Below are 23,788 nucleotides of genomic sequence, written 5' to 3' on the forward strand. Positions count from 1 at the left end.
TTTAGTCAATTTTTCAAACTGACAAAAATAATTAATTAATTGGTTGCAGATGTAACCAAGTGAAAAACAAAGCTTTTGAAGTAAATTGGGTTAGCGGATGTAATGACTACCTACATTACACTTTTACATTTCATAAATATCCTGAAAAGTTTACAACTAAAGTGCACTCTTAAAACAAACCTTAACACGACTTCCATCCTTTAAGAGGCAAAGTGAACATAGATTGGGAAAGTGGGCTATAAAAATAAATTTCCAAGTATTTCCATTTCAAAAGAAATAAGAAGCACAGAAGGAAAAAGTCCAGCTAAGTGTTGTATTAGTTAGTAACAGGACTTTTGGAAAGAACACTTAATGCAGGGGTCTTCAAACTTGGCCCTTTTATGACTTGTGGACTTCAACTCCCAGAATTACTCAGCCAGGCAAATTGGCTGAGGAATTCTGGGAGTTGAAGTCCACAAGCCATAAAAGGGCCAAGTCTGAAGACCTCTGGCATAATGTGACCAGGGAGATTTCTAAGACTGCAATACAAGCCTCACCAACTTATAATTCCCACTTCCAAAGTAACTTATTTCCCTAGCTACAGCTGCTTAATCAGCCATGGAAAAGAGACTATCTCTCTCCTTTTTCTCCCATTTTGGTCCCTGGGATGCTGTTACAGTAGGCAAGGACAACATCTTTGGATCAGAAGCAAGGGATGAAAAAAATCCCCACTCATTTCTGGGTCACCCCAAAGAGTTTGGCTAGGAAACAACCCAACCTTTTTAGGAAGAGCCATGACTAAGTTAGCCAAGACAAGTTCTAAATCAAATGGCAGATTATTTCCCTGGTTCAGCTGGAAGGGCTGGCAAAGACCACAGAGAACAACAGCAGATCACAGGTAGTCCTGACTTTCAGCCATTCATTTCATGACTGTTTGAAGATACAACAGCACTGAAAAAAGTGATTACGACCATTTTCACACCTGTGACCACTGCAGCATTCCGTGATCATGTGAACAAAATCCAGAAGCTTGGCAACTGGTTCATATTTATAATGGTTGCAGTGTCCCGGAGTCATGGGATCACCTTTTATGATCTGTTGATAATGGGGAAGCCAGATTCACTTAACAATTGTGTTACTAACTTAATAACTCCTGTGATTCACTTAACCACAACTCGGTGGCAAGAAAGGCTGTAAAATAAGAGTGAAACTCGCTTAACAACTGTCTTCCTTAGCAATGGAAACTTCAGACTCAATTGTGGTTTTATGTCAAGGACTATCTGTAGATACAGATTCTTCTCGCTCTCTCAGAAATCCCAAATAAGGCTTACCTCAGAAGCTCAGCACGTCGAACCGCTTCCTGTAATTCCATCAGCCTCTCTTTATACAAATTACGCTCCATCACGACACGTGCCATCTCCGCACGGGTGAACCTCTGAGTCCGGGACAGCCCCCCTTCAGCCTGTGGAGGAAATGGGCAACCTTGCCTCAATAGCTCAGATCTATTCCTCTCCATTCAAAGTTCTGAATCCTCTTTTGCCAGAAGCCCAGTCTTCCCAGCTTAGTATCCTCCAGATGTATTGAGGTAGTGGTACCCAGACCTTACCATCCAGATGCATTTGGACAGAAACACACAACACAGCTGGAGGGCATCAGGCTAGTCTACACTCTTGCCTCTCCCGTTTACATCCCAGAGACCTCGGCACCTTTGCCAAGTATGGATGAGGGTTCTTGAAGGTTACCTCTCCCTCCTCACTGGAACGCCTTGATTCCTTAAATTCCTGCCGGATCCTAAAATTCAAAGTTTGAAAAAGGAATATGACCGCATATTTGTTTTGTTTTTAAATCCTTAAATGTTCAGTATACTAGAACGGGATCAGAAATCACATAACCAATTCGGTGCTCTGATATACATGCCTTAATTTTTAATTAAGACATTAATTAAGAAACACCCCAGGGTTAAAAAATAAATAAATAAAAGCCAACTAACATTTGAAAGACACACAATAGTCTATTCAATTGTTTTTCAAACCTGACAAAGTTAAAATACATGGACTTTTAACTTCCAGAATTCTGGGAGTTGAAATCCACACATCTTAAAGGCATCAAGTATGAAAAGTTTGAAACAAACTGATAAAAACCACCTTTTACCACAGAAATTCTCCCCAACAATGAGAATTACACTTTCTCCCATCTCAACATATCATTCTTAATTGCATATCTTAGTGCAATTATTTTGAAATAACATACAATAGCCAGATATTTTACTTTCTTCTCAATCTTAAAACCTGTTTTAGTCATCAATACTAAGATAAAAATGAATGTCTTGCCTAGAGTGAAATTGTAGAAAATATCTGTTTTGACAATTGATGCACCATTTAAACAGTGGTAAAAGAATATGCTGATCCTATTGCTCATGTAGCTCTAAGCCCCAAGGGTACTAGGCAAACAGATGGTACTACTGTATTCCTTTGGTGTGTAAGGTGTGCCTGCTTACTCTCTTATAATCCCTTCCTCTCCAATCTCTCTGGTCTGCAATTGGGGATGGGGAAGAACAGAATTGATCAGACATACAGAATAACAAGCAATGAGTGTAATAGTGATCAAATAACTGAGCAACGCTGTGAGGGTCATAAATGTGTGCCTTGGTTGTAAAGTTATTTTTTCAGCACCATCGTAAGTTTGAATAGTTGCTGCATGAGGCAATCAGCATGGGAGGTCTAGCTATGCTTCGTTTTATCAAATCCAGTGTTGCCTGGTAGACAAAGAGGTGGAATAAATATAGGAGAGTGCCCAAAATTTACCGAAGAAGTCCCAACTCAGCTTCTTTCAGCTGCATTTGGCAACTACGCAGGTCAGTCAATGATCTCTCATTCTCCATCCGTAAAGATTCACGCTCTTCGCTGAGCTCCTCCACACGGTTAATAAGATGGCGGCGGGCTGTATCCAGAGCAATTCTGGAGATGGGATGGCCATGGAATGAAGATTTTAAAGCCAGCTTCAAAATCCAGAAGGGCATGCTAAGTCTAAAGCCAACTAAAACATGAGCAGTTTTATGGACAGCTGTTTTGAATCTATGTTTAACGAGGTTTTTGGCTCTCATTAATTTGAGATGGCAAACTAGGTGCTTGATCTTACCGTGCTTCTTGAAGCTGAGTGTTTTCTGCTAGCAAAGTTTCTAAGGCATCTCCTACAAAGACAGTAGACATGGACATCAGTTGACACCTGCCCTTGATGCATCCAAATCAGAATGTCCTGTCCCATTGACAGAAGTTACCAGGGTGGGGGGGTTGGAAGTAACAGACAAGCTAGGATTCCTGAACTCTAAATCAGGGAAAAATGCAGAAAGAAACTTTAATATTTACCCTGCAAATCAGCACCATCATCCATGTCAGTGAGGAGGTCTGGGCTGAGGCCTGAAACTTCAGCGAAAAGGGAGACCGTGTTGCGCTCGAGGGTGGTATTCAAAGGGCTGAGAGACAGACACACAAACAAATAGACAGACAAGAGTCCCCACCCTCCTCCATCCTGCCAATAAGACACATCCATCTCTGACATTACACTAAACAGAAATCCGTGAAGGGGTGAGGGAGGACATCTGTGCTGAGGGAAAGTCGCTGGAGAAGAATTTGGACCCAGTTGCCCTCAGTATGTCACCTCTTTTGACTATCCCACGCATTAGGCGGAAGGGATAACGTTTGAGAAACAGAAGGAAGAGCCACAATCAAGACAAAGGTCAGACAAAAAGGAATCTGGGACCAAAACTGTAACCCGAGAAACCATCTCAGACAAGACCCTTAGTTTTCCACAAAAATAAAAGGAGGTGGTGGGTGGAAGCACACTGAGACTTGCAAGGGTGTTGTCAGTCCTCTGAAGAAGATCAAAGTTGGAAACTGAAGACACACAAGCTACTACTACTACTACTGCAACGCTCTCTACATGGGGCTGCCCTTGAGGACCACTCGGAGGCTTCAGCTGGTGCAGAATGCGGCCACGCGAGTTGTGATGGGGGTCTCCCAATACTCCCATGTAACACCTCTACTCCGCAAGCTGCATTGGCTTCCGGTTGCCCTCCGGGTGAGATTCAAGGTGCTGGTGATGACCTATAAAGCCCTACATGGCTTGGGTCCGGGATATCTGAGGGAACACCTGCTGCCGGCATCAAGTTCCCTTCGTCCAATTGCGCTCCCACAGGGTGGGTCTTCTCAGGGTGCCACCAGTAAGAGATTGCCGGCGGACGACACCTAGGGATAGGGCCTTCTCAGTGGGGGCGCCTGCCCTTTGGAACCAGCTGCCAGTGGAGCTGAGGACTGCCCCCGACCTCCGTTCATTCCGCCGGGACCTGAAGACCTGGCTCTTCGAGCTCTCTGGCCCAGGCTGAGGATTAATCTTATTTTAACTGGGGTTTTATTTATACAGGGACAAATGTAATTTTTTTTAAACTTGTTTTTAACTTTTGTATCTTGTTTTTTAATTACCCTGTAAACCGCCCTGAGTCCTTCGGGAAAGGGCGGTATATAAATGTAATGAAATAAATAAATAAATAAATAAATAAATAAATAAATAAATAAATAAATAAATAAATAAATACCACTTTTAGTATAAGGTTATAGAAAGGAAGCCTTGCAAGTCTCAATGAGCCTCCACCCCCCACCCCCTTATCTTCATGAGAACTAGGGAGGGTCACATCTGAGACACTTTCTCAAATTACATTTCTGTCACAGAGTTAAATTTCTTTTATCTGACTTCCTTCTGCTCCTCAAGGTTACTACACTTTTTCCCCATTTGATCTGAAGCCTGCAATGGTTTCAAAACAGCAGCTGCAGAAGAGATGTGTGAAAAAGCTTACTCTCTGGCCATCAAACTCAATGGTACATGATCCTCCAAAGCAGAAATTGGGATGCCTAGAAGAGCTAACTGTCCATCAAATGACAGCTTCAGAAGGGCGAAGAGACTGGAAAGGGCAGATAAATTGAGATTGAGATGAGGATGAGATTAAGATCATGTTGAGATTAAGATGGCAGGATAGAAAGACCTAGGTGTTTTTTGATTCCATTGGAGAAGTATTCCTAGTCAGGTGTATACTAATTATAGTTGTCCAACCTGTACTTTCTGCTTAGAAGTATAACTAATGAATACATTTTCTGTACCTGTTTTGCGTTTGGGGGTCAGATTTGAGTTCTGGAGTAGAGCTTAAAAGTTCGTCCAAATCAAAGCCATGCTGACTAGGAGAAGCTAATGAGAAAAGAAAGGGAAAATCACAAAAATGTTATTATTCTTATTGATTATTATCCCTTATTTTTAGGACAGGGTTCCCAACTTTGACAACTTTAAGATGTGTGGACTTCAACTCCCAGAATTCTCCAGCCAGCATGAATTCCCTAGATTTACTTTTAAGTAAGGATGTATACAGGTAGTCCTCAACTTACAATCTTTCATTTAGTGACTGCTCAAAATTATAATGGCACTGGAAAAAGTGACTTAGGATCGTTTTTCACACTTACGACCATTGCCACATCCCCACAGTCACATGATCAAAATTCAGATGCTTGGCAACTGCTGCACATTTATGACGGTTGCAATGTCTTGGGGTCACGTGATCACCATCTGTGACCGTCTGACCAACAAAATCAATGGGAAAGCATGATTCACTTTACAATCGTATTACTCACTTAACAACTGCAGTGATTCACTTAACAACTGTGGCAAGAAAGGGGCAAAACTCACTTAACAATTGTCTCGCTTAACAACAGATATTTTGGCTCAATTGTGGTTTAAGTTGAAGACTACCTGTAAAATACAATAGAAAAGGCATTCATCCAGTGCTTTTTTTGTAAAAGAAAAAGGTGCCGGAACTCACACATGTTATACAACCCACCTTGCCTACCCTACAAAATTCCATCCAAAAAAGGTGCCGGAACTCCGTTCTGAGCGTTCAATGAGAAAAAAAGCCCTGCTTTCATCCCAACCCTCTTACTTTCATTTGTTTGAGCCTTTACCCACAGAGAGAGATTCCACGGTGGTCCCACCATGGTTCCTAACCTAAACGTACACAGACCACTCTATCCCTTTAGAACTCTATCATCCATACACGCCTCCTGAAATTAATTCAAAGCTGGCATGTGTGACTTCCAACCACTTTGTTAAAGTCAGAGGAGCATAGTTTAGGCATAAAGAAGGCCCTAACCAGTGGTGGGATTCAGCCAGTTCACACCAGTTCGGCAGAACCAGTAGCTCAGACATGTCAAACACAAGGCCCGGGGGCCAGATCCGGCCCGCGAAGTAGTTTCATGTGGCCCGTGAAGCCATCCTAGAAACAGTGAAGGAACGGCCCCCACTGCCTTGGCCCTGGCCCAGAGACCCTCCTTCGGCCAGACACCCTCAGATCTGTCCCACTCCTGCCCGGACCCCATAGGCACCCTGGATGGGAACGATGTAGAGCTGGCCACGCCAACCCAGTAGGCTATACGCACTCTAGCCATGCCCACCCAGTAGGCCACGCCCACCCTGGCCATACTCATCCGGCCCCCTGAGGGCAACCGCAATGCTGATGCGGCCCTCAATGAAATTGAGTTTGACACCACTGCAGTAGCTAATTTTTTGTTCCCCAGGCCCAGAATGGACTTGCGGAAGCGACATCCACACAGAGATCCAGTTGTTCACATATTTGAATCCCACCACTGGCCCTAACTACAGCTTTTGGCTGTTGTGGGAGCACAGGTGGAGATAAAGTTCTCTCTGCAATTGTTTTTATTGGGCATTGTAGATTGTGATGTTAAAGAAACCAATTTGATGTTGAATTTGATAACAGCAGCACGGTTACTGGTGGGACAATACTGGAAGAAGGATAGTTTGCCTACCATAGAAGAATGGGTGTTTAAAGTTTCGAATCTTGCAGAAATGTCTAAGATTTCTGCTTATTTGAAGGATCATTCGCAAGAAAGATATATTTCAGTTTGGAGGAGATGGGTAGATTATATTCAGAACAAATATGGGACTAAAAAGTTCCATCTAGCTTATGAGTAGATTTTAGAGGGAAATTGTTATTAATTTTAGTGTTAGTACTTTGTATGTATCTATGTTAAAGGGGAGTTAAAGCACAGTATGAATTTGGTTAATTTTATATTATGGATAATCTTTAGTTAGAATATGATTATTATATTTATAACCCTGTATTTAACTCTGGGAAGTGGGGGGGGAAGTGGGGTGGTTTGGGGTGGGTGGGTTTTGGGGATATGTATTGTAAAATCTTTTTTTGTAAAATTCTTTAATAAAAAAAAGAAAGAGAAAGAAGTGGGAGAAGGGAGCGAGGAAGAAGAGTGTCAGAAAGAGAAAAAAAGTGATGTTTGTATGTATTCATTATTATGCCTTTATTTTTTTATAAATAACTCAAGGCGGTGAACATTTTCCTTCCTCCCCCTATTTTCCCCCGCAACAACTACCAGATGAATTGGACTGAGAGAGAGTGACTGTCTCAAAGTTATCCAGCGGGCTTTCATGCCTAAATCAGGACTAGAAGTCACCGTCTCCTGGTTCCCAGCCTGGTGCCTTAACCACTAGATCAAACTGGCTCTCGGTGTTAAGGCTGACCCAGAGCTCTGCTTGTTTCAGACCCTGCTGACATCTGAAACTCCAGCAGATGATTCCTGAGCAAAAGTAATCACCAACAGGAAAAAAAAATTGGCCCAATCATCCCCAAATCCAGATTGGTGTAGGAGTTAAAGGCACCAGACAAGTAACTGGAAGACCATGAACTTTAGATATTGAGACCTAGAAAGATTGAAGAGAAGAGCAACAAAGATGATTAGGGGACTGGAAGCTAAAATATATAAAGAACCGTTGCTGGAATTGGGTATGTCTAGTTTAATGAAGAGAAGGACTTAGGGGTGACATGACAGCAGTGTTCCAATATCTCAGGGGCTGCCACAAAGAAGAGGGAGCCAAGCTATTCTCCAAAGCATCTGAAGGCAGGACAAGAAACTAATCAAGCAGAGAACCAAGCTAGAACTAAGGAGAAATTTCCTTACAGTTGGAACAATTAATGGTGGAATGACTTGCCTCTAGACCAGACATGTCAAACTCGCGACGTCACGTGACGTTGCACAATGTATATAGGGATGGTTTTGCCATTGCCGGCAATGGGGTGGGCGTGGCTTCTGGATGACATGTCCAGCCCACGGGCTGGCAGTTTGACACCCCTGCTTTAGACATTATGTGTGCCCCAACACTGGAGGTATGTAAGAAGACATTGGACACCATTTGTATGAAATGGTATTGGGTTCTCTGCTCAGCAGGGGAATAATAATAATAATAATAATAATAATAATAATAATAAGAAGAAGAAGAAGAAGAAGAAGAAGAAGAAGAAGAAGAAGAAGAAGAAGAAGAAGAAAAAGAAAAAGAAGAAGAAGAAGAAGAAGAAGAAGAAGAAGAAGAAGAAGAAGAAGAAGAAGAAGAAGAAGAAGAAGAAGAAGTAGTTGGAAGGAACCTTGGAGGTCATCTAGTCCAACCCCCTGCTAAGGCAGGAAACCCTATACCATTTCAGGCAAATGGCTGTCCAGTCTCTTCTTAAAAACTTGCAGTGTTGGAGCATTCACCGCTTCTGGAGGCAGGTTGTTCCACTGATTAATTGTTCTAACTGTCAGGAAGTTTCTCCTTAGTTCTAGGTTGCTTCTCTCCTTGATTAGTTTCCATCCGTTGCTTCTTGTCCTGCCTTTGGGCGCTTTGGAGAATAGCTTGGCTCCCTCTTCTTTGGGGCAGCCCCTGAGATATTGGAACACTGCTATCATGTCCCCCCTTGTTCTCCTCTTCATTAAACTACACATAGCCAATTCCAGCAACCATTGGACTAGGAGACCTCCAGGGTCCCTTCCAACTCTTTGTTATTTTTATTTTATTTTATTATAGTAATGCCTTAGGCACAAAAAGCTGCTGAGTGACTTTGGGCTAGTTACTTTCTGTCAACCCTAGGAAGAAGGCAGTGGCCAAACACTCATGAAAAACACTGCCGAGAAAATAACGGGGATTTGTCTTAATCTACTTGCAATAAGACTCCAATTTGGGATTAAAGCTGATCCAACCAAAGAGAGAAAAAGACAATCTCTTCCATACCCTCTTTTTCTGGCTGAACATCCATTTCCTGTGCCAAGGGAAACGCATTTCTTTCTGCAACTTTCTGGGGCATTTTCTCTGGATGAGAAAGTTCATTCATTTCTCCACGTTCCTAAAAAGATCCAACAGATTTGAGAGAAAAACAGAGTTTGCTTTATGGTTTTCCTCAACGACCCTGTTTCTCACTGCTCTTCTCAGCCATCACTCTGGCCATCAGAGCTTAACTCCTCACTGGAAACCACTTACCACTGAGGACTTTGGAGGCTTCAAGTCTGAGGGGCTTGACAGAAACTGGAGAGGCACACGAACGGGTGAGGGCTTCGGCCTGTTCATTGAGGGAGAAAAAAAAGAAAAGGATCTTGATTTTCTCACGTCTGCCTTGGTCTGTTTAAATGTCTTGGAAAGTCTAGATCAGTCAGTGCCATTTCTTACACCTTCTACCCTACATTAAAGCAGGTTCCCCCCCCCTTTTTATGACCCTTTAATCCCTTTATTCAGGGTGCACTGAGTAGAGCTGAGTGTTTACTGGCCGGATGCCCTTCCTGATGCCTATGCAGAGTTTGCAGCAGGTATTTTCTCTTTTGAGCCCCGGAAAGCAGCTAGTTAAACTAGTCTAACTACCAGTGTAATTAAAACAGGCACACATTATGCTCTGCTCCCACCCACCCACCCCCAATTTTGTTTTAAAGGGGCACTAATATATATAGAGGGACGCGGTGGCTCAGTGGGTTAGGACGCTGAGCTTGTCGATCAGAAGGTCGGCAGTTTGGCGGGTCGAATCCCGAGTGCCACGCAACAGAGTGAGCGCCTGTTACTCGTCCCAGCTTCTGCCAACCTAGCAGTTCGAAAGCACGTAAAAATGCAAGTAGAAAAATAGGGACCACTACGGTGGGAAGGTAACAGCGTTCCGTGCGCCTTTGGCGTCTAGTCATGCCAGCCACATGACCACGGAGACGTCCTGAGACAAGCGCTGGCTCTTCGGCTTTGAAACGGAGATGAGCACCGGCCCCTAGAGTTGGAAACGACTAGCACGCATGTGCGGGGGAACCTTTACCTTTACCTTTATCTTACTAATATATATATGTCTAAGGAGATTTTCAAGCATCCAGGTCAAAAGGCAAATGAACTTTGTACCACTTTTAGGATACGGCAACATCAGAGTACCACCAGTCACCTAGCAAGGTGTCAAAAACTTGATGACCAAAAAGAAAAAAAGGAAAAAAGTGATGAAGTACAGGTAGTCCTCAACTTACAACAGTTGGCTTAGTGACTGTTCGAAGTTACAATGGCACTGAAAAAAGTGCCCCCCCAAGCTCTTCCTCCTGTCTGAGGTTTTCATTGTTGTGAGCATTTCTGTTGAGGATTGGCAGTGGAGGGTGGGGGATGTTTGGTTTTTATTCCCCCCGTCTGCTGGGTGGTTGCAGCAGGTTTTGGTCACTTCACATGACCCTGGGACACTGTGACCGTCATAAATATGAATCAGTTGCCAAGCATCTGAATGTAAATCACAAGACCCTGGAGATGCTGCAACATTCCAGCTGATCGGCGCTTCTTCTGGGCTCAGAAGTGCCAGGATCAGCGCCCAGCTCCAGCTGGACCCTGGCACTGATCCTGGCGCTTCTGCCGAGCCCTGACAGCCATGCAACTCCAGCCGTCTCTCGCTCAGGCTTTTGCGGTGCTGCCACCGATTCAGCTCATTCCCCTCCCCCGCTACCACTTTTCTAGGATGGTCGCGTACCACCTGCCAGGTGCCAATGTACCACAGGTGGTACCCGTACCACTGGTTGAAAAGCCCTGCTCTAGAGGATCCCAAATTTTCCATTCAGCAAAGGGGGGAGGAAATCTAAAGTAAACAAAGGTGGCTTCGGAGGAGGGAGCTGGGCACGGACACTGTCCTTGTTGTTACCTTTTAAAGGAAGTGGTATCTTTTCCTGAGCTGCACATATCTCAGGAAAACACATATTTGAATTAAGTCCAAAAAGCTGTTTTGAAATAAGCCCAGAGGTACTATTAGTGCTTTCAGACTTCAAACAAATATTTTCCTGGGGATGTTCAGCCACAGCTCGGGAAAAGATGCCACAGCTCTTTAAGGGGCACTCACCTTAACCCACTGGTCCTCCAAGTTCCTTTTCTGCTTTGGTCCTGAAACCCCACACACACACGCACACACACACACACACACACACACTTCCTCCCTCCTTTCAAACCTTTTCTCTTCTGTGGATGAAGAGCTAGTTTGTCCTGGACCAGCTGATGCCACTTTTTGTGATCTCAGTTCCTTGTAGTTTTGTACCATCTGAAAGAAACAGAAGAGAAAGTGCAACCGTGACTTGGAAAGACAAAGAAGGCATGTGGGAAGGGCCACTGAAAGACTTCCACCATTCAAAAGTACCTTTGAGTGACTCTGATTGAGAATCGAAATCTCCTTGAGTAGTGAAGATTTTTGTTCCTCCAGGCCAGCCACTGTGAAGGAAGAAAATGGTGTTTGGGGAATGGCAAATGATGATAACTTTATTGTCACTTTGAATGTACACCAATCGGCATACATCAAAATGAAATTTCGTTGCATACAGCTCTCAAAGGGTCACCACCTCCAATATATACTCCTTGTTCGGGGCCCACTCAAATTTCACATTGTCCATTTTAGTCTCTAGGGAGTGAACGATGGCAAACAGGACAGATGGAAATGGGGCTCCATGTGGATTAGCCCTCAAATTCGTTTGTATTCTGACAACCTCGCCTTCTTTCCTTTTTTTGATCCTGACTCTTCTACCTTTTCCTTAAAGAGGCCTTGCTTCTTTTCTCCCCTGGAGCACGCTGCTGCCGCCATCACCAACTCCTCCAAAAGCCTTTTATCAGTAAAGGTAAAGGTAAAGGTTCCCCCGCACATGCGTGCTAGTCGTTTCCGACTCTAGGGGCCGGTGCTCATCTCCGTTTCAAAGCCGAAGAGCCAGCGCTTGTCCGAGGATGTCTCCGTGGTCATGTGGCTGGCATGACTAGACGCCAAAGGCGCACAGAATGCTGTTACCTTCCCACCGTGGTGGTCCCTATTTTTCTACTTGCATTTTTACGTGCTTTCGAACTGCTAGGTTTTATCAGTAGCAAGACCTTAAACCAACCTTAACTTGGCTGTTTTCAAACATCATGCTAAAGTATTTCCCTCGTATTTTATCTGTACAGCTCAAGCGGGAAATGGAGCAGGAAGCATCCATTTCCTGGAAGATTAATTCTGATGATCCAGTTCCAATAATCAGAAGCCTCCTGGGTGAAAATACCCTAATTTTGTAGATGCATGCAAAGAATGCTGAGGCTGTAATCCTACATCCATTTGGGAATCAATCCTATTTGAATGCAGAAAGGTCTATTTCAAAGAAGAAATTTACAGGATGGACTCATAGAAATCTTCTCCTTTTATAAAAGCAACAGAGACTTTTGCTAGCAATGCTTTATGCTAAGTATTACAGCACTTTTTTTTCAAGGAAGAATGATTCTTCCAAAACCATGGATGTTTAACCTGTTTTATATTCTACATAAGCTGACAAGAATCATTTGATTGCAGTGGGATAGAAATGTGAAAAATAAAATTGGAAATTGAAAAAAATAAAACTAACTTTAATTAAAATTAGCATTACTTTTAAAAAAAAATATCTATGTGTTTTTGAACTGATTTGGGGGCGGGGGGGAAAGCAACATTAATAGAATATTCTCTTTTTTTATGGCAATTCTTAAATAGGCTGTTTTGAGCAATGCCTGAAAATATATAAATATAGTCAGGGATCATATATAATCCTGTTAAACAAAACCTTCAAACAAAGGGAGGCAGTGAAGCAGTGAGCTAACATTTTGCCAAACACCAATAGCATTTTTAAACGGTTTCCATTATAGAATATTTTATTAGATGTACACTGAACAAGGCTTATCTGCTAAACAGAGGATAAAATCCAGCATCATTTGAAATAATTAAATTGTGATGAACAATCAAATTCTCTTCATTGATCCACATCTTCAAGCCCTGTTCAGTTTAATGGCATTCAGCTCTCACCCCCCCCCCAAATATTTATTGCACAGCAGTTTCATCTATATTTCCTAATGATTTTGATGTTCCTTGGGAAAATCTTATACTGTGTCTCTTGTCTTACACCCAATCTTGGCTAACGAGATAGACCAGTTTAGCTAGAGCTGTCAAAAGTGGAGATGTGCAAGGGTGCAAATTTGGGCACGCCAATTATGGGATGGGCATAGGAGTGACCATATGTTCCAACAAGCAAAGATGAGAGAAAAAGACACTAACTGGATGCCTTCTACTTGAATTTACTTTATCCATATTATGACAAATCTACACCCCGCAAGAGACAGAGGAGGCTCATTGCAGTTCGAGAGGGAATATGGAATAGTGATACATTGGCATCATACAGAGATATTTGGCAAAATAACTATTCTTACCCTGATCTGCATAGCTTCGTGCTTTGCTCTCCAGGATTCGGCTCTGGCCCTCTAACTGGCTCACAGCTGTTGAATGTGCCTTACGTTCCTGATCCATCACATCCTCCAATTCCATGAACCGCTAGTAAAGAGAATCCAAGAATCAACCTTTCCCCTTGTTACTGACCTAGTTGATTTCTTTACTGTCTCTCCAAGCTTTCCCATCCCAAGGCAGTTTGTGTTTCCTTCAGACCGATTTCTTCTCTGCCCTGTACCTTTACAACTCCAGTTCAAATTCACTTTTGTGGAGCAAATGCTCACCCACTGTGTCTAGTGTGAAATTATTGCCACTTATGCGTTAAGATTTATCTATCAGCATAAGGTTATTTTGTTGATCCAGGGACATTCTTTTCCTAATCAAGAAAAGCTGGAGCAGCTATCGTTTTAGCAAAGCAGGGGCCCAACATTACTTTAAAATTGTGAGTGGCACATAAAGAGAATGAATAAATTGGTCCTATTCGTTTTCTCCACTGATCACAAAACACAACAATAGCAGCATCCTCTTTGTGTTCCTAGTAACTGTATTGCCCCTGCTACTGGATTTAATAGAAAATAGTCATCTCTCTCTCTCTCTCTCTCTCTCTCTCTCTCTCCTCTCTCTCTCTCTCTCTCTCTCTCTCTCTCTCTCTCTCTCTCTCTCTCTTCTCTCTCTGTATGTGTGTGTCTCTCTCTCACACACACACATCTGTGAATTTTGGCTCCTGGTGACTTATATGGATGCATGCACACAATTTTCTTGGCATGATATGGAAGTAGCATTTTGGCTTCCCAATGCAGTTTGAATATTAGTTATTGGTAAATTTATCCTTCAAGAAATTGTTCTCTTTTGAAGCCAACCAATTCACCATTACGTCTTGTTTACAGTGAGGGGGAAAATTATTTGATCCCCTGCCGATTTTGTACATTTGCCCATTGACAAAAAAATAATCAGTCTGTAATTTTAATGGTAAGTTTATTTTAACAGTGAGAGACAGAATTAACAAAAAAAATCCAGAAAAAATGCATTTCAAAAAAGTGATAGATTGGTTGGCATTTTAATGAGTGAAATAAGTATTTGACCCCTTCCCAAAACATGACTTAGTACTTGGTGGCAAAACCCTTGTTGGCAATCACAGAGGTCAGACGTTTCTTGTAGCTGGCCACCACATTTGCACACATCTCAGGAGGGATTTTGTCCCACTCCTCTTTGCAGATCCTCTCCAAGTTATTAAGGTTTCGAGGCTGACGTTTGGCAGCTCAAACCTTCAGCTCCCTCCACAGTTTTTCTATGGGGTTAAGGTCTGGAGACTGGCTAGGCCACTCCAGGACCTTAATGTGCTTCTTCTTGAGCCACTCCTTTGTTGCCTTGGCCGTGTGTTTTGGGTCACTGCCATGCTGGAATACCCATCCACAACCCATTTTCAATGCCCTGGCTGAGGGAAGGAGGTTCTCACCCAAGATTTTGACAGTACGTGGTCCTGTCCATTGTCCCTTTGATGTGGTGAAGTTGTCCTGTCCCCTTAGCAGAAAAACACCCCCAAAGCATAATGTTTCCACCTCCATGTTACGTGGGGATGGTGTTCTTGGGGTCACAGGCAGCATTCCTCCTCCTCCTAACACGGTGAGTTGAGTTGATGGCAAAGAGCTCGATTTTGGTCGCATCTGACCACAACACTTTCACCCAGATCTCTTCTGGATCATTCAGATGCTCATTGGCAAACTTCAGACAGGCCTGTACATGTGATATCTTGAGCAGGGCGACCTTGTGGGTGCTGCAGGCTTTCAGCCCTTCACGGGGTAGTGTGTTACCAACTGTTTTCTTGGTGACTATGGTCCCAGCTGCCTTGAGATCATTGACAAGATCCGCCCGTGTAGTTCTGGGTTGATTCCTCACCATTCTCATCATTGAAACTCCACAATATGAGATCTTGCATGGAGCCCCAGACCAAGGGAGATTGACAGTTATTTTGTGTTTCTTCCATTTATGAATAATCACACCAACTCTTGTCACTTTCTCACCAAGCAGCTTGGTGATAGTCTTGTAGCCCATGCCAGCCTTGTGTAGGTCTACAATCTTGTTCCTGACATCCTTGCACAGCTCTTTGATCTTGGCCATGGTGGAGAGTTTGGAATCTGTTTGCTTGCTTCTGTGGACAGGTGTCTTTTATACAGGTAACAAGCTGAGATCAGGAGTATTCCCTTTAAGAGAATGTTCCTAATCTCAGCTCATTACCTGTATAAAAGACACCTGGGAGTCAGAAATCTTGCTGACTGACAGACAATCAAATACTTATTTCACTCATTAAAATGCCAATCAATTTATAACTTCTTTGAAATTCATTTTTTTTTATTTTTTGGTTATTATTCTGTCTCTCACTGTTAAAATAAAAACCTACCATTACAGTTACAGGTGAAACTCGAAAAATTAGAATATCGTGCAAAAGTTAATTCATTTCAGTAATGCAACTTAAAAGGGGAAACTAATATATGAGACAGACTCATTACATGCAAAGCAAGATAGTTCAAGCCATGATTTGTCATAATTGTGATGATTATGGCTTACAGCTCATGAAAACCCCAAATCCACAATCTCAGTAAATTAGAATATTACATGCAATCAATAAAACAAGGAGTGTACATAGAACAATATCGGACCTCTGAAAAGTATAAGCATGCATATGTACTCAGTACTTGGTTTGGGCCCCTTTTGCAGCAATTACTACCTCAGTGCAGCATGGCATGGAAGCTATCAGCCTGTGGCACTGCTGAGGTGTTATGGAAGACCAGGATGCTTCAATAGCAGCCTTCAGCTCTTCTGCATTGTTGGGTCTCATGTCTCTCATCTTTCTCTTGGCAATGCCCCATAGATTCTCTATGGGGTTCAGGTCAGGCGAGTTTGCTGGCCAATCAAGCACAGTAATCCCATGGTCATTGAACCAGGTTTTGGTGCTTTTGGCGGCAGGTACCAAGTCCTGCTGGAAAATGAAGTCAGCATCCCCATAAAGCTCGTCTGCGGAAGGAAGCATGATGTGCTCCAAAATATCCTGGTAGACGGCTGCGTTGACCCTGGACTTAATGAAGCACAGTGGACCAACACCAGCAGATGACATGGCTCCCCAAATCAACACAGACTGTGGAAACTTCACACTGGACTTCAAGCATCTTGCAGTGTGTGCCTCTCCATTCTTCTTCCAGACTCTGGGTCCTTGGTTTCCAAATGAGATGCAAAAGTTGCTCTCATCAGAAAAGTGGACTTTGGACTACTGAGAAACAGACCAGGTCTGTTTTTCTTTAGCCCAGGTAAGACGCTTCTGACGTTGTTTGTTGTTCAGGAGCGGCTTGACAAGAGGAATACATTTGAAGCCCATGTCCAGGATCCGTCTGTGTGTGGTGGCTCTTGATGCACTGACTCCAGCCTCAGTCCACTCCTTGTGAAAGTCCCCAACACTTTTGAATGGCCTTTTCCTGACAATCCTCTCCAGGCTGCGGTCATCCCTGCTGCTTGTGCACCTTTTTCTTCCACACTTTTCCCTTCCACATAACTTTCTATTAATGTGCTTTGATACAGCACTTTGGGAACATCCAACTTCTTTTGCAATTACCTTTTGAGGCTTTCCCTCCTTATGGAGGGTGTCAATGATGGTTTTCTGCACAACTGTAAGGTCAGCAGTCTTCCCCATGATTGCGATTCCTACTGAACCAGACTGAGAGACCATTTAAAGGCTCAGGAACCCTTTGCAGGTGTTATGGCTTAATTAGCTGATTAGAGTGGGACACTTTGAGCCTAGAATATTGCACCTTTTCACAATATTCTAATTTACTGAGATTGTGGATTTGGGGTTTTCATGAGCTGTAAGCCATAATCATCACAATTATGACAAATCACGGCTTGAACTACCTTGCTTTGCATGTAATGAGTCTATCTCATATATTAGTTTCCCCTTTTAAGCTGCATTACTGAAATAAATGAACTTTTGCACGATATTCTAATTTTTCAAGTTTCACCTGTATAGACTGATCATTTCTTTGTCAGTGGGCAAACATACAAAATCAGCAAGGGATCAAATACTTTTTTCCCCTCACTGTATCTACACTTTTTTTTTCTTATCCTTTTACCATTGGAGTCCATTGGTTTTACTAATATATGAATTGAGAAAATCCTTATCTATTTTTCAACACTAAACATTATTTTATACACTTCTAATCATTTTCTCCATATTTGCCTTTTTTTGCCTAAACTAAAAAAAACCCCTCATCATTTTAATCTTTTTGATTAAAAGACCTTGTCCAACTTGACAGTGGCCTTTTAAATTTAATTATCAGATTTTTATCCCGCCTTTATTCCTTTAGAACAGAAGTGGGGAACGATAGCCATTTTATGACTTGTGGAATTCAACTCCCAGAATTCTTGAGCCAGTATGGTTCCCCAACCTTGCCTTAGAACTAACTCAGGGTGGTGAACACACATAATATCAATAGCACTTCGACTTATCTACCGCTTCACAGTGCTTTACAGCCCTCTCTCGAAGCAATTCACAGAGTCAGCCTATTGACCCCAACAATCTGGGTCCTCATTTTACCGGCCTCAGAAAGATGGAAGGTCAGTAGGTCAATAGTCCTTCTTCTTCTTTTTCTCCACAACAACAATCCTGAGGATTTTGAGAAGCTGACCAGAACTGTATTTGATATTTGAGGTACAGTCACAATATGCCTTTATACAAAAGGTATTATATGATATTGTCTGTCTCCACAACAGTACTAGCTTTTTCAAAGCAGTCACAACAGACAACTTCAAACAACTGTTACATCTTATCCTAACCAGGAACCATCCGCGCTTATCTAAAATCCCATCTATACATATGTGAAGTTAAGGATTTTTACTCTGATACATATCACAGGTCACTTGCTCATACTGAACCCCTGGAAGTATCTTAATGAAAACTCAAAAAGAACGAAAGACAGAATATAAACGTTTTAAAGCTGGCCTGGCCTGATGGGGGGCGTTAGGGTTTTTAATGGGTTTTATATTGCTACTGTTTTTATCTGGGCAATTGTTTAATTCCTTTTTTTAACTTTTGTATTTGCTATTTATATATGCCCTGTTCACTGCCCTGAGTCCTTTGGGAGAAGGGCGGTATATAAATTTAAATAATAATAATAATAATAATAATAATAATAATAATAATAATAATAATAATAATAATAATAAAAAAAAAATCAGGAATTTGGAGACAGTTCCTATGGATTGCAGGAAGGAGTCAATTGGTTCTGGATCAAATGAGGGTTGAAATGACAATGCTGTGGAACTAGAAACATTAAATGCTTCTATAAAAATGTGTAGGATTGACAAGTTGGGAGAATGAAAAAAAAAATTCCGGGCAAGATGTAGGGACAGGATCGAAGTGATACTGGAATATCCTTGAAAGAGGTTTTATTGGGGATGAGAAGTTATCCAGGATTTGAGTTTGACTCAGTGATATCTAGAGAGCCAACTGCTCTTTGACCTGAACTATCAGACATTATTCAGAAATATCAGCAAACGTGGCATTTCACTCTTCTGGTGAAAAATGCCAATATAAAAACCTTGGGTCAATCTCCAGTTTGCCTTCTTTGGTGAAAGATCTGTTTATGTCTATGTTCTCTTCTTTAACCGCTTACTGACCAATTTCTCATCCCCCCGGACTGATTACTTAGCTCAGAATTTAATTTAATCCCATTTATATCCCGCCCTTCTCCGAAGACTCAGGGCGGCTTACAATCTAAAGCACAAATCAATGTGCTTAGCAATAGCACAGAAACCTTGTATGCGTGTGTGTGTGTGTGTGTGTGTGTGTGTGTGTGTGTGTGTGGGGGGCACTTTTAGTCAAAAGATTCTGGGTATTGACACCCCTCTGCTTCAGCTTTCCCAGTTAACCTGTGGCAGCATTAGCCCGGAATAGTCACGTGTGTGTGTGTGTGTGTGTGTGTGTGTGTGTGTGTGTCTGTCTGTCTGTCTGTCTGTCTGTCTGCATGGCAGGAGAGGTCTTGGTTTGCTCTGATTACACAAGCCTTCCTGAGAAAGGTCCATAGGCGAGACAAGAAAGTTGTTCGCGTTGTGGCTTGTCAGGCAGGAGAGCGCCTCTCCCGACTGCTGAGGAGGAAGAGGAGGAGGAGGAGGAGGCAATCAGCCTGCCCGACAGCTCCGGCTGGCACCAGCTGGCATCTAAGCTCTCTGATCGGGAATTGCTGGACCGACCGTCGTCGGCTGAGACTTAACCCAAGGTCTGAAGCGCGTAAAAGTTAGCCGACGCCGCCGATGGGAGCGGAAGGCCGTACCCACCTCGTCCGCCCGCTTGCGCCCTGCCCGTTCGCGCTCGTATTGCTCCAGGAGACGCAGCCGGTCATCCCGCAGCCGCTCCAGAGCCTGGTCCCGGTCCCGCACCTGCCCGCAAGCTTCCTGCAGGGCCTCCAGGACGGAAACCACCTGCGGCAACAGCCCAGAGACCGCGGTGGGGCCGTGGGCGCCCACCAGCCGCTCCAGTTCGCCGTACAAGCCCTCGGCCATCACGGACACCAGCTCCTCGTAGGGCGCCGGGCTGGCATCCTCATCTCTGCCAAAGGTCTCCTCGGGGTCATCCATGGCGAAGTGCTCTAACCACTGCACTCTCCAGCCTGGCACTGGGCACACAGGGGCGCCCCAGACTCTCCTGCTGTCTTGATTTCCCGGATCTTCCTAAATTAAGGAATTAGGGCAAGCACTACGGCCCTACCACCACCCACCACCCCCAAACCAGGCTATTAATACGATTGCTCCCCTTTTCTCTCCCGGAGAAGGCAGGCGATCGTAGCTTTTAGGACTCAGCTCCCAATTTCCCTCGAGATCCAAGATACAATCCCCTTGCTATATATAGGCACTCCATGTTCTGCCCCCTGGCTTTCAGCTTCTGGGGCTCTCACCACTAGGCGAAAGTGCCTCTGGAGGATCCAGGGGTCTTTCCCTCCTCCCTCCTCCCCTCCGATCGCCCTTCTGGCTCCGCCCCCGCCCCCGCGTCCCTGGCCTGAACTTCTGATTGGCCTCCCTCCGGCGGCGGTCACCGCGATCCCAACTTCCAAGTCACTTTTCCAAGAAGAGGAGAGGGCGGGGCCAGAAGCCCCGCAAGTCTACCAGTAGCGCATGAGGAAAGCCCTAAGGCTGGCCAATGGCGCGCCCGCCTGCGGCCTGCTGGCCAATAGCGCGCGGAGGTGGGCGGGCTCAGGCGAAGGGCCGGCAAAAGGGGAAGAAGAAGAGATAGATAGTATGTGTGAAGCTTCTGCCATCATATGATTCTTGATCATGTGACCTGCATAAGCTGTCTGGGTGGAGAAGGGTGGGGAATTGTCGTGTGAGTCCTTTTTGGCATATGTGTGTGTGTGTGTGTGTGTGTGTGTGTGTGTGTGCGCGCGCGCGCAAATGTGGGCTCCGTCTTGGATAATATTAGTACTGGGTTTTCCTCCTGGTGAATAATACGAGTTTGGTTTGCAACTCCCTGTTGCTTTACAAGTAGCTTACTCTATTATTTAAAGATGTGGCTGCGTGCCTAAGTCTCTAGCAGGGGTCTTCAAACTTGGCCCTTTTATGACTCGTGGACTTCAACTCCCAGAATTCCTCAGTCAGGCATGCTGGCTGAGGAATTCTGGGAGTTGAAGTCCACAAGTCATAAAAGGGCCAAGTTTGAAGACCCCTTCTCAAGAGCAGTGTTTCCTAACCTAGCAATTTTAAGCCGAGTTGGACTTCAACTCTCAGAAATCCGCAGCTGGGGAATTCTGGGAATTGAAGTCCATGCAGCTTTAAATTAACCAGGTTACAGAACACTGGTCAAAAGGTTTTCTTGGGTTGATTGCACAGTATTAAGGTTTTTTTCCCCTTTCATACATACCATGTTACTTTGCTTTGTTTTGAGATGGACAGCCTTTTAGGATGCAATTTTATGTATATTACCCAACAAATTCCTGTATTCTGCATTCTGCCTCATCCAAGTTTGATAGCAGCTGGGAGTAAGAAGCAGAATATTCTTGGTACGGTAGCACTGTGGTTGTAAAATATTTAACTTCCTGTATCTTTTAGTATTGTTGCCTCTGATGTTTTTTGAATGGCTGCTTAATTATAGAGCAGTTATTGTTTTTAATTTTGTCTTGTTGCATTTTTAGAAATATCGCATGCCATTTTGATAGAAAACAGAAAAAAGGATGTATTTTTTTAGATTTAAAGTAGGGATACCTTAGACCTGTTTTTAACAAAACAGGTTTGGGTTTGGGGTGTTGTTCTTAGCCACATACTTCCCCCGCACTTACGACGACAAGAAGCTCTCATACGGGAGTATAGTAAGATCCTGCTAAACTCCTCTCTACCCATTCATGCCTATACCTCTGTCGATTAAAGTCAAGAAATCCACCACTCCTCATAGCGCTTAAGCTGCTGGCCGAACATCAGAGCACTATACAAAAGTGGATGGAAGCATGGAGTAGCTATACCTCCCAAGATATTTCTGAGCATATTAATCCTAATAGTATACCTCCAGGATTTAACCTACCCCGACACATATGGGTGACATACAATAGAATTAGAACGACTCATGGGGTGTGTGCTGATTCTCTGTATAAATGGGGAAAGACACCTTCAGCACAATGTGATTGCGGGGCTCCCCGACAGACTATCCAACATATAGTGAGGGAATACACTAATAGAAGATACCCAGGAGATTTTAAGGACTTCCTCTGCATAACAACGGCAGCTACTGACTGGATCTCCAAACTCGACATTAAACTCTGAAATGTTATTTCTGTTTTCCTCTTAGGTTTTATAATTGCTTCTTTTTAAAAAAAAATGTTTTAACTGTTCTAACTTGTAAATATGAACTGCTTTTAATTCTGTGTGTGACCAGCCATACGCTAAATAAATAAATAATGCACCTAAAGTAATGCAGGACCTTGTCATAAACAAAGGAAATCTTTGTTTGGAAACCACTTCCATAGTCACCTTTCACAAAAACGAATAACTACTATTAAATAATTCTCTTATCTGGCAGTGGCAAAGTAATCAGCTTATACTAGCTTTCCCTAATCTGTCTATCCACAGATGTGTTAAGATTACAAATGCCAATGAATGAGAATTTGAAGAGTTGTACTCTGAGCACATCTGGTGGCTATGAGGTCAGAGGAGGCAATCGTATTTGTAGTGATAACACTGAAAAGTCTCAAACTTCTCTTTCTGAAATCTTCTATTCTTCACTCTAGCCCAGGGGTAGGCAACCTTGGCTCCTTTATGACTCGTGGACTTCAACTCCCAGAATTCCTGAGCCAGCTGGCTCAGGAATTCTGGGAGTTGAAGTCCACGAGTCATAAAAGAGCCAAGGTTGCCTACCCCTGCTCTAGCCCTACCTTCTGCCCAAAGTTAGAACTTTGGTCTGTGAGAGAAATAAGACTACCATACTCTGCTGCCTTATCATTCTAAATGATAAGAATGAAATAATTGTTCTAGCACTATGTCCTAAAGATAGTATTGAAGATATCGGTCTGCCGATAAAGAAAAACCAAGCTTTATTTAAAAAGAAAAATCTATGAAATCTCATATCAACTTTAAAACTGAAAAATTATAAAATGCAGTCTTGCAGGACCTACAATATATTGCTGTCCAGTGTACAATAGAACAGTGGTCCCCAACCTTTGCGGCTTGGCTGGGGGGGAGAGGGGAACTGGGCTGCATGAGCGGCGAGCTGGCACACACGCATGTCTATACTAGGCCGCTACTCACATGAGTCAATTTACGTATGTGTTTGTGTGCGCACTGGCCCACTGCTTGCCACAGCCTGGTTGCAAATAGGCCATGGCCTGGTAGTGGGCCATGGCCAGTGGTGGGATTCAACCGGTTCGCACCAGTTTGGCAAAACCGATACCTAGTTTTTTGCTGAGTTCAGCGAACCGGTTATGATAAATCTCTGTTTTCCGGAAGACATCTGGATTTCGTTCAACTTCTTTCCAGGTGGGGAAAAAAAAACCTCCCCAAAAGTCCAAGAGAGGAGTGATGGAAACCAAACGCCTTTGATCACATCACTCAGGGGAAAAGTGGGTGGTGCTGTTGTGATTCAGTGTCAGCCTGTGCTCCCAGCAGCTGAGTCCGATGAATCTGAGGAGGAGGAGGGGGGGTTTGGGAGAGCCTTTGGTGTGGGAGGAAGGCTCTGATGCACTGCAGGACTCTCAGCCTGGCCCCTCCAGTCATGTT

The 23,788-nt window shown here is 43.5% G+C and overlaps 2 protein-coding genes across 2 annotated transcripts in view; one reads left to right on the forward strand and one right to left on the reverse strand.

Moving 5' to 3' along the window:
* The window catches only part of LOC310650295 (C-Jun-amino-terminal kinase-interacting protein 4-like), a 46,739-nt gene extending 26,110 nt beyond the window's left edge, over nt 1-20,629 (reverse strand). The window contains exons 1-12 of the mRNA XM_083379157.1: nt 19,871-20,629; nt 13,534-13,654; nt 11,483-11,553; nt 11,298-11,386; nt 9,337-9,415; nt 9,091-9,202; nt 5,130-5,214; nt 3,345-3,451; nt 3,118-3,169; nt 2,784-2,936; nt 1,722-1,770; nt 1,311-1,441 (exon numbers count right to left, since the gene is read on the reverse strand). Of these exons, the coding sequence (XP_083235283.1) occupies nt 1,311-1,441; nt 1,722-1,770; nt 2,784-2,936; nt 3,118-3,169; nt 3,345-3,451; nt 5,130-5,214; nt 9,091-9,202; nt 9,337-9,415; nt 11,298-11,386; nt 11,483-11,553; nt 13,534-13,654; nt 19,871-20,170 (1,349 nt within the window). The 5' untranslated portion in view covers nt 20,171-20,629. The remainder of the gene's footprint in view (nt 1-1,310; nt 1,442-1,721; nt 1,771-2,783; nt 2,937-3,117; nt 3,170-3,344; nt 3,452-5,129; nt 5,215-9,090; nt 9,203-9,336; nt 9,416-11,297; nt 11,387-11,482; nt 11,554-13,533; nt 13,655-19,870) is intronic.
* The window catches only part of RPL28 (ribosomal protein L28), a 532,136-nt gene that overhangs the window by 353,924 nt on the left and 154,424 nt on the right, over nt 1-23,788 (forward strand). The window lies entirely within an intron of this gene.

The sequence above is a fragment of the Vipera ursinii genome, assembly GCF_947247035.1.
Source record: "Vipera ursinii genome assembly, chromosome: Z".
Lineage (NCBI taxonomy): Eukaryota > Metazoa > Chordata > Lepidosauria > Squamata > Viperidae > Vipera > Vipera ursinii.